This window comes from Salmo trutta, chromosome 10 (assembly GCF_901001165.1).
Source record: "Salmo trutta chromosome 10, fSalTru1.1, whole genome shotgun sequence".
Taxonomy (NCBI): domain Eukaryota; kingdom Metazoa; phylum Chordata; class Actinopteri; order Salmoniformes; family Salmonidae; genus Salmo; species Salmo trutta.
This window is the reverse complement of record NC_042966.1, coordinates 45,463,835-45,475,022: the sequence shown is the minus strand read 5'-3', so window position 1 is coordinate 45,475,022 and position 11,188 is coordinate 45,463,835. Positions and strand designations below refer to the sequence as shown.

At 43.3% G+C, this 11,188-nt stretch overlaps 1 protein-coding gene, 1 long non-coding RNA gene and 2 other non-coding genes across 5 annotated transcripts in view; all 4 read left to right on the top strand.

Annotated features, from left to right (window-relative positions):
- Positions 1-3,626, top strand: part of LOC115201768 (striatin) — a 56,928-nt gene extending 53,302 nt beyond the window's left edge. For both annotated transcript variants that reach the window (XM_029765657.1, XM_029765656.1), the window contains 2 exons: positions 795-881; positions 2,295-3,626. In XM_029765657.1, the coding sequence (XP_029621517.1) occupies positions 795-881; positions 2,295-2,464 (257 nt within the window). In that variant the 3' untranslated portion in view covers positions 2,465-3,626. The remainder of the gene's footprint in view (positions 1-794; positions 882-2,294) is intronic.
- Positions 3,627-8,925: 5,299 nt separating this feature from the next.
- On the top strand, positions 8,926-10,917 carry LOC115201775 (uncharacterized). Its single transcript, XR_003879814.1, has 2 exons — positions 8,926-9,529; positions 10,035-10,917. It is a non-coding gene; the product is annotated as an uncharacterized LOC115201775 (long non-coding RNA).
- On the top strand, positions 9,250-9,321 carry trnah-gug (transfer RNA histidin (anticodon GUG)). The gene has a single exon. It is a non-coding gene; the product is annotated as a tRNA-His (tRNA).
- Positions 10,840-10,911, top strand: trnah-gug (transfer RNA histidin (anticodon GUG)). Its single transcript has one exon. It is a non-coding gene; the product is annotated as a tRNA-His (tRNA).
- Positions 10,918-11,188: the final 271 nt, after the last annotated feature.

Sequence of the window (11,188 nt, the reverse complement as noted above, 5' to 3'; positions counted from 1 at the left end):
TTTGATTACCTTTGGTGTTCTTCGTCAGAATGCACTCCCAGGACTTCTACTTCAATAACAAATGTTGGTTTGGTCCCAAATAATCCATAGTTATATCCAAACAGCGGCGTTTTGTTCGTGCGTTCAAGACACTATCCGAATGGTAAATAAGGGTCACGCACACGGCGCATTTCTTGACAAAAAAATTCTAAATATTCCATTACCGTACTTCGAAGCATGTCAACCGCTGTTTAAAATCAATTTTTATGCCATTTTTCTCGTAAAAAAGCGATAATATTCCGACCGGGAATCTGCAATTAGGTAAACAGACGAAAGAAAATAAAGCACAGGATCGACTCGGGTACGCGCCTAAGCCCATTGTCCTCTGATCGGCCACTTGTCAAAGGCGATAATGTGTTTCAGCCAGAGGCTGCCTCGATATCGTTCAGCTTTTTCCCGGGCTCTGAGAGCCTATGGGAGCCGTAGGAAGTGTCACGTTACAGCAAAGATCCTCAGTCTTCAATAAACAGAAGCAAGAACAACAACACCTTGTCAGACAGGCCACTTCCTGCATGAAATCTTCTCAGGTTTTTGCCTGCCATATGAGTTCTGTTATACTCACAGACACCATTCAAACAGTTTTAGAAACTTTAGGGTGTTTTCTATCCAAAGCCAATAATTATATGCATATTCTAGTTACTGGGCAGGAGTAGTAACCAGATTAAATCGGGTACGTTTTTTATCCGGCCGTGTAAATACTGCCCCCTAGCCCTAACAGGTTAAATTAACACATTTTTTCCATTTGAACTGTTCAGGGAAGCTGATCCACTCGATGGTGGCCCACCTCGATGCCGTTACCAGTCTAGCTGTCGATCCCAACGGGCTCTATCTGATGTCTGGCAGTAAGTAGCTAACTCTCCATAACAATGATTTCTAACATACTCAGCTTGATATATATATCTTGTCATCCTGCATGTGATGATAATAGCAATGGTTGGAGAGTCCATGTGATGATATGACAGACTTTATAAAACAGGAGAGGGCCCAGAACTGATCCCTGGGGGACACCAGAACAAGAGAGGGCCTAGACCTAAGCCCTGGGGGACACCAGAACAAGAGAGGGCCTAGACCTAAGCCCTGGGGGGACCAGAGCTGTACAATTTATAAAACAGGAGAGGGCCCAGAAATGAACCCTGGGGGACACCAGAGCTGTACACTTTAGAAAACAGGAGAGGGCCAAGAACTGAACCCTGGGGGACACCAGAGCTGTACACTTTAGAAAACAGGAGAGGGCCAAGAACTGAACCCTGGGGGACACCAGAGCTGTACACTTTAGAAAACAGGAGAGGGCCAAGAACTGAACCCTGGGGGACACCAGAGCTGTACACTTTAGAAAACAGGAGAGGGCCAAGAACTGAACCCTGGGGGACACCAGAGCTGTATCCTTTATAAAACAGGAGAGGGCCCAGAACTGAACCCTGGGGGACACCAGAGCTGTATCCTTTATAAAACAGGAGAGGGCCCAGAACTGAACCCTGGGGGACACCAGAGCTGTATACTATAAAACAGGAGGGCCCAGAAATGAACCCTGGGGGACACCAGAGCTGTACACTTTATAAAACAGGAGAGGGCCCAGAACTGAACCCTGGGGGACACCAGAACAAGAGAGGGCCTAGACCTAAGCCCTGGGGGACACCAGAGCTGTACACTTTATAAAACAGGAGAGGGCCCAGAACTAATCCCTGGGGGACACCAGAGCTGTATCCTTTATGTGAACTGCCTTGTCGCCCACCTACTGTTCACTTTCCTCTCCCTTACTACGTCCTGCTCTCCTCCTCTTTGATCATTTTCCCCTCCCTAATCCCCCTCTCCTCTCCTGCCTCAGGTCATGACTGTTCTAATTCGTCTGCTCTCTCTTTCCCCTCCCAAATCCCTCTCTCCTCTTTCCACTCCCTAATCCCCCTCTCCTCTCCTGCCTCAGGTCATGACTGTTCTATTTGTCTGCTCTCTCTTTCCCCTCCCTAATCCCTCTCTCCTCTTTCCCCTCCCTAATCCCCCTCTCCTCTCCTGCCTCAAGTCATGACTGTTCTATTTGTCTGCTCTCTCTTTCCACTCCCTAATCCCTCTCTCCTCTTTCCCCTCCCTAATCCCCCTCTCCTCTCCTGCCTTTGTCTGCTCTCTCTTTCCACTCCCTAATCCCTCTCTCCTCTTTCCCCTCCCTAATCCCCCTCTCCTCTCCTGCCTCAAGTCATGACTGTTCTATTTGTCTGCTCTCTCTTTCCACTCCTTAATCTTTCTCTCCTCTCCTCCCTCAGGTCATGACTGTTCTATTCGTCTGTGGAACCTGGAGACTAAGACGTGTATCCAGGAGTTTACAGCTCACAGGAAGAAGAATGATGAGTCTATCCATGACGTGGCCTTCCACCCCTCTAAGGCCTACATCGCCTCCGCCGGGGCAGACGCTCTTGCCAAGGTGTTCGTATGACGAGGACCAATCACAGTCCACTGACACACAGCTTCCCAGCTCCAGGGACCAATAGATGTGGGGCGTGTGGGGTGCTACGCAGACTTCACCTCACACATATCCTCAATCACGCTTCTGGTTCCCTGTTTTGACTGGCGGGATGGTGCAGCCAGTAGCCTATACTAGGCCCGCCTCCAGAGGGAGAAGGTCAGGGCTGTGGTTGACTGGAAGGTCTGTTAGGAGAACTGCTATTGGGCACAAGGCTTCCTCCTCCCTCTATAATCCAGGCAGGCTCCTGGGTGTGTGACCGGCCACAGAGCCCCTCCTCCTCAACCTTGCATCCAATGAACACCCAGACAGACTGACTCTGTTTCAGATTAATCTGATGGTCTGTCTTCACAGCTAGCGAGGGGGTTGAAGACAGACTGACATTTCCCCAGAACCCCAGGCCTTTCATTTCCCCAGAACCCCAGGCCTCTCATTTGCCCAGAACCCCAGGCCTCTCATTTGCCCAGAACCCCAGGCCTCTCATTTGCCCAGAACCCCAGACCTCTCATTTAACCAGAACCCCAGGCCTCTCATTTCCCCAGAACCCCAGGCCTCTCATTTCCCCAGAACCCCAGGCCTCTCATTTCCCCAGAACCCCAGATCTCTCATTTAACCAGAACCCCAGGCCTCTCATTTCCCCAGAACCCCAGGCCTCTCATTTCCCCAGAACCCCAGGCCTCTCATTTCCCCAGAACCCCAGGCCTCTCATTTCCCCAGAACCCCAGGCCTCTCATTTCCCCAGAACCCCAGGCCTCTCATTTAGACCCCTGTCTGCTCCCTGGTCCCTCCTCTCCTCCAAGTCAGGTTCAGTTGTGTTGTGATGGAGATGTGGGGTACTTACTGAAGGCTGGCTGTGGCATCTCACTATTCCTCGCCGTTTCTAAGACTGACTCTGTCTACTCTGCCTGCCGCCAGCCAGCCTTTATCTCTCTCTCTCTGCTTTCCTTTTAAGAACACTTGACAAATGTGCCTTTGCTTTAAAAAGGTCTTGAAACAGAAGTTATTTTACAGAGCATCTGTTTTTTGAGGGAGGTGGAGTTAACGCGGAAAGGTTTTCACAATGGTGTCCGTTTTTACAAAAACATTGGGTGTAAAATTGCAAATACTTATAATAAATATATATTAAGTCTTAACTTGCTGTGTTGATGTTTGAGTGTTAATTTTTGATAAATAGCATGGGTGGAAATTAGCCTGGTCCCAGATCTTTGTGCTGTTTTGCTATTGACTATATAGGAGTTGTTAAGGCACCATAAACAGATCTGGGACCAGGCTAGAGGGGAATCAGTTCTTCAAAGCCAAACTGGCAGAGTGAAACAGACCAAGTAAATGTTTCCTGTTTGTTCCAAGAATTCCTAGTTATAATTGTACACTGCAAAAAATGTACATGACAGTCATGTTTCCAAAGTAAATCTGGTTCTACAACATGAGGTTGACTGCATACATTTTCATACTGTATGTAAGCGAACAGAAATTTGACCAACTGGGGACATTTTGTTGGTCCCCACAAGATCTAATGCTATTTCTATGGGAGTTAGGATTAGAATTAGGGTTAGGTTTAGGGTTAGGTTTAGGATTAGGCAAAATAGGTTTTTGAATGGAACTGCATTGTGTGTTCCCACAAGGTCAGCTGTACAAGACTGTGTGTGTACATGCAGTGCATTCGGAAAGTATTCAGAGCCCTTGACATATTAACAGTGTGTTACATTACAGCATTATTTGAATTGTATAAAATACATCTACATACACAGTACCCCATAAGGCTGTGTTTCTATATTAACACCATGTCCCATAAGGCTGTGTTTCTCTAAACACCATGTCCCATAAGGCTGTGTTTCTCTCTAAACACCATGTCCCATAAGGCTGTGTTTCTCTCTAAACACCATGTCCCATAAGGCTGTGTTTCTCTAAACACCATGTCCCATAAGGCTGTGTTTCTCTAAACACCATGTCCCATAAGGCTGTGTTTCTCTCTAAACACCATGTCCCATAAGGCTGTGTTTCTCTATAAACACCATGTCCCATAAGGCTGTGTTTCTCTATAAACACCATGTCCCGTAAGGCTGTGTTTCTATATTAACACCATGTCCCCATAAGGCTGTGTTTCTATATTAACACCATGTCCCCATAAGGCTGTGTTTCTATATTAACACCATGTCCCATAAGGCTGTGTTTCTATATTAACACCATGTCCCATAAGGCTGTGTTTCTATATTAACACCATGTCCCATAAGGCTGTGTTTCTCTATAAACACCATGTCCCATAAGGCTGTGTTTCTATATTAACACCATGTCCCACAAGGCTGTGTTTCTATAAACACCATGTCCCCATAAGGCTGTGTTTCTATATTAACACCATGTCCCATAAGGCTGTGTTTCTATATTAACACCATGTCCCATAAGGCTGTGTTTCTATATTAACACCATGTCCCATAAGGCTTTTTTCTCTAAACACCATGTCCCATAAGGCTATGTTTCTCTAAACACCATGTCCCCATAAGGCTATGTTAGCCAGCTAGCTAGCTAAAGAAGCCAGCTACGTACGGTATGTTAGCCAGCTAGCTAGCTAAAGAAGCCAGCTACGTACGGTATGTTAGCCAGCTAGCTAGCTAAAGTAGCCAGCTACGGTATGTTAGCCAGCTAGCTAGCTAAAGTAGCCAACTACGGTATGTTAGCCAGCTAGCTAGCTAAAGTAGCCAGCTACGGTATGTTAGCCAGCTAGCTAGCTAAAGTAGCCAACTACGGTATGTTAGCCAGCTAGCTAGCTAAAGTAGCCAACTACGGTATGTTAGCCAGCTAGCTAGCTAAAGTAGCCAACTACGGTATGTTAGCCAGCTAGCTAGCTAAAGTAGCCAGCTACGGTATGTTAGCCAGCTAGCTAGCTAAAGTAGCCTGCTGCGGTATGTTAGCCAGCTAGCTAGCTAAAGTAGCCAACTACAGTATGTTAGCCAGCTAGCTTGCTAAAGTAGCAAGGAAAATTGAGGCTATTTTTCTGAGCTCCCATCCTTGTGTAGAAAATCTCCATTGATATTAAACAGCCTACCTGTTGGTTGATCATTAAAATCTCCCACTTCACTAATTACACCTGATGCCTCTGACCGTAGGGCCGCTTCGATTGCCCAACAATAACACCAAGCTACCAAGTGAAACCTCATAGAAACTCCTAAAACGGTTTGCTTATACATTGTAATGTAATGGTCTAACCCTGTAGGCTATGTAGCAATATCACATAGATCATTCATTTAATTTTAAACAAAGATTTTAAATTTTCAAATAGGCCTATCTTTTTTTTTCTTTCTTCTCACCAATGAATACTATCATCAGTTTGGATATTCTAGTAACCATACCCATCCCTAATATGGACCTACCATGAACCCCCATGAACCCCCACCCTAAGCCCCCTGGGTAGCCCCCTGGCCTGGGTAGCCCCCTGGCCTGGGTAGCCCCCTGGGTAGCCCCCTGGGTAGCCCCCTGGGTAGCCCCCTGGGTAGCCCCCTGGGTAGCCCCCTGGGTAGCCCCCTGGGTAGCCCCTAAGGCCCTGGTTGAATACTTTAGAAATGCATCCTCTCTTACTTGTTTCCTTGAAGTATGTAAGAACAGATTTATAAGTGATTGGATAGGTGCACACTGGTCAACAGTAGTGGACGATATAGGGAGTAAGGTGCCCTCCCTGCCCATCTCAGTTTCGTGGTTGTGAGGTTGACCACCTTGGGGACGAACTTGTAGAGGCTGTCAAACTCATCTACGAAGTAGGAGTGCTCCTTGTCGGGGTCTGTGGCCAGGGGCGAAAATCTGATATCAACTTTGAGGGGGACAATTACATGAAATTTTCTCAAGAGCGATTCCTGAGGGGGACACCAAAAGTAGTGCTGTAACACATAGCCTACATTGTAATATGGTAAATGTATATTGAGGAACCAAAGAAATAAGGTGTTTGCCGTACTCCTAACTACCGGTACCCAAAACTACACAACTAATCACAACAGCAATACCATTGCCTTCAACAAATCTTAGTTCAGTCACCAGTTTAAGTTGAGAGTGGGGGTATCCATGGCATTTTCCAATTATGTTCCTATTTTACAAGTCAAAAAAATTGAGAACCTTTCATAATGTTGCCAAACAAAGACTCAACAAACTTACCTGAGACTTCGTCTCTGCCAGTCTGTCCCTGCATATCTGTCTCCAACTCTGCTGTCTGTGTGCCATCTGTTGCCTGCTCTGCCTAATGACATCATTGTGAAACATTTCCATTAGAATTTCATTTCTTTCTTATGAACATTTTATCAACTAGTCTGAGATATTAGGCTACTAGGGTTCTTACTTTGCGTTTTGGTGTACTGAAAAATACTCTGATGTCCGTCTTTTATTTTTCTGCCATTTTTCTACCTGGCTGGCTGGCTGGCTACACACACAGTGTGTAGGTTATTTACAGTAGGAGATGGGCTTCTATCATCTTATCTTTTATCATTCTATTTGGGCTTCGATCTAAAAGGTAGCTAGCAAATGTGAAACGGATTAAAATGACAAGAGTTGACAGCTGTATGAGTTCACCATTTACACAACATATGCTGCAACCTTTTGTAATTTTAATAGTTTGTTTCATATTGGCTGGCTTCCAACAATAGCTGAATTTGCAAAGCAAGCGAGCACCAATTCCGTTTCAGTGGTGTTTGCTATAATCTTTGCTATCCGGGTTAAATAAAATAAATAAATAAAAGTTCCCTTGCGACAATTTAGCTTTTGCAACGAGACCATTAAATATATTTAAGACAATGGTAGAAGAAGAGTGTAGTTCTGTTCAGTTTGGACTTCAGTTTATCGCTAACCTTATCACAGGGACTTTGAAGCACTAACTTACATCATCTGGATGCTGATCTCGGAATAAATTGACGATAGCAAAGATTCCATCTTTGACGAGGCCACATAAATGGAATAGGTACTAGCTAGCTTAATAGTTAATATTTGAGCACTAGCTCTGCATATTCAGCTAGTGTGTGTGCGCGATTGACTGGATTAACTTTACGTCAGTTACGTTCATACCCAGAGAAACAACACTCCATATATATCTATACCCAGAGAAACAACACTCCATATATATCTCTACCCAGAGAAACAACACTCCATATATATCTCTACCCAGAGAAACAACACTCCATATATATCTCTACCCAGAGAAACAACACTCCATATATATATCTCTACCCAGAGAAACAACACTCCATATATATCTCTACCCAGAGAAACAACACTCCATATATATCTCTACCCAGAGAAACAACACTCCATATATATCTCTACCCAGAGAAACAACACTCCATATATATATCTCTACCCAGAGAAACAACACTCCATATATATCTCTACCCAGAGAAACAACACTCCATATATATCTCTACCCAGAGAAACAACACTCCATATATATCTCTACCCAGAGAAACAACACTCCATATATATCTCTACCCAGAGAAACAACACTCCATATATATCTCTACCCAGAGAAACAACACTCCATATATATCTCTACCCAGAGAAACAACACTCCATATATATCTCTACCCAGAGAAACAACACTCCATATATATCTCTACCCAGAGAAACAACACTCCATATATATATCTCTACCCAGAGAAACAACACTCCATATATATCTCTACCCAGAGAAACAACACTCCATATATATCTCTACCCAGAGAAACAACACTCCATATATATCTCTACCCAGAGAAACAACACTCCATATATATCTCTACCCAGAGAAACAACACTCCATATATATCTCTACCCAGAGAAACAACACTCCATATATATCTCTACCCAGAGAAACAACACTCCATATATATATCTCTACCCAGAGAAACAACACTCCATATATATCTCTACCCAGAGAAACAACACTCCATATATATCTCTACCCAGAGAAACAACACTCCATATATATCTCTACCCAGAGAAACAACACTCCATATACCAGTGGCCATCAAAGGTGAGCAAGACGATGTCACGGTATCTCTGTGCATTCAAATTCCCAAGTCGGATGTGAAGGTCTTGGGCTGGCCTGTTTACACGTGGTCTCAAATCAAATCAAATTCTATTTGTCACATACAACAGGTGTAGACCTCACAGTGAAATGTTTACTTACAAGCCCTTAACCAACAATACAGTTAAAGAAATAGAGTTAAGAAAATAGTTACTAAATAAACTAAAGTTAAAAAAAGTAATAAAAAAGTTAAAAGACAATTACTTAACGAAGCTATATACAGGGGGTGCCGGTACTGAGTCAATGTGCGGGGGTACAGGTTAGTCGAAGTAATTTGTAAAGTGGCTATGCATAGATAATGAACAGCAAGTAGCAGCAGTGTAAAAACAAAGGGTGGGGGGGGTCAATGTAAATAGTCCGGGTGGTCGTTTGATTATAAAATACAAACTTATATTTTTAAAGTAAGTAGTTAACAGTGGTGTGAAAACCTGTTGGTTTCATGTTGTTATTGTTGGTAACTATTGTAATCTTACAGAAACTGCCGCTGCAACCATAGTAACAGACATTACCAATCCTAAATCCATTCTGTGGATTATTCCATGTGGCCTGGTTCCGTTTATTAGTCCCGAAGAAGTCCCCAAAGTGCACGTACGGTTCGCATTGGGCAAAATCATTCTCCTACCATGATTTTAATATCAGCATGATCAATATTTTCATCGAAATTCGGTGCAAACGAGTTCTACTGAGGGAATATCTCCCAGATGAGCTGAAGCCCTGGTAGCTCGCCGTGATCGTATAGAGGTTAGTACTCTGCGTTGTGGCCGCAGCAACCCCGGTTCGAATCCGGGTCACGGCATTGCGATGCACAATGTCACGGCAAAAGGGATGTTTTTTTGAATGTGTTCTGCTTCTACGTTACTCCTTCCCTCCAGAAGATTGAGGATACAGAGAGGTCCAACGCAGAGAGGTCCAATGCAGAGATCTCTAAGGTAGATCTTCAGTCTCTCCCAACACTGGGCATATCTGGACCAGACTGTGGTGCACTCTGTGCTAGCCAAAGAAAGGTGGGCTACAATATCAATCAAATCTATTTTATAAAGCTCTTTTTTTATATCAAAGTACTTTACAGAAACCCAGCCGAAAACCCCAAACAGCAAGCAATGCAGAGGCAGAAGCACAGCGGCTAGGAAAAACTCCAGAGAAAGGCAGGAACCTAAGAAGAAACCTAGAGAGGAGCCAGGCTCCAATACATGTCTTTTCCTGGTCTCACAACATCAGCCTGTGTTGTGTGGTGAGGCTGGGCACTGAAATAAAGAATAGTTATTCACACATTGATGATATCACAAATTGTTTTATTTTGTCGCTGGGTCAAATGTATTTATTTATTTTATTTTACCTTCATTTAACTAGGCAAGTCAGTTAACAACACATTCTTATTTTATTTTTTACAAATGAAACAACACATTTCAGTTGTCTCTGTTTCGGGCACCAATAAATATTATAATTTATGCCATAAACTTTTTATTTGATGACTGATTTGTATTAATCCTAGCTTTCCTTCTCTTCCAGGTTTCATAATCCTATTGAATTTCTAGCTGCACATCTCCTCCAGAACAAGTCTCAATATGAGGACTGCTCCTAACACCTCTGAAGAAACTACACTGGTGGATTTATAATATTGTTTCATTACAATATATATAAATAATATCCAGCTGGTGTGTACTGATTCCCTTTTATTTTATATGATACATTTTTGTTGAACAAACATTTTTTTGTTTCTGTAATTGACTGCATGTTATGGAGTTTTTCTTCCGCCATATAAACACATTAAACTTACATGCCTTATATCAAAAGTCTGATATTTTGAGCTACATTCTGTATTCTTAAGACAACCACGTATCACAGTCATTGTAATGAAAACTTCAATAAAGCAACTATCAGCTAAATCATTGCTAGTGAGAAAATACAATCGCAAGCAAGTGCTATGATGCCTATGATAGACCAAAATACATGGTTTTATTTCCATTGTACAGTATTCATATCTTTTTTAAAGTAAGTAGTTAACAGTGGTGTGAAAACCTGTTGGTTTCATGTTGTTATTGTTGGTAACTATTGTAATCTTACAGAAACTGCCGCTGCAACCATAGTAACAGACATTACCAATCCTAAATCCATTCTGTGGATTATTCCATGTGGCCTGGTTCCGTTTATTAGTCCCGAAGAAGTCCCCAAAGTGCACGTACGGTTCGCATTGAGCAAAATCATCCTCGTACCATGATTTAACATCAGCATGATCAACGTCTTCATCGAAATTCGGTGCAAACGAGCTCTACTGGGGGAATATCTCCCAGATGAGTTGAAGCCCTGGTAGCTCGCCGTGATCGTATAGAGGTTAGTACTCTGCGTTGTGGCCGCAGCAACCCCGGTTCGAATCCGGGTCACGGCATTGCAATACACAATGTCACGGCAAAAGGGTTGTTTTTTTGAATGTGTTCTAAACATAATAACTATGGTTTGTAATCATATCTATTCCAGTTTTTCACGTGGGAAATCAAGAAATATATAATATATGCGTGAACTGAGCCAAACCGAGCATACCCATAGACATCTATGGCATAGAGCACAGAGTACTAACCTCATTTTAACGAATCGTTTTCTCTGTATACTCATCGATCAGCCAATCCACGCAGGCCTTCTTCATTTTTAAGAAAATGTTCCCGACC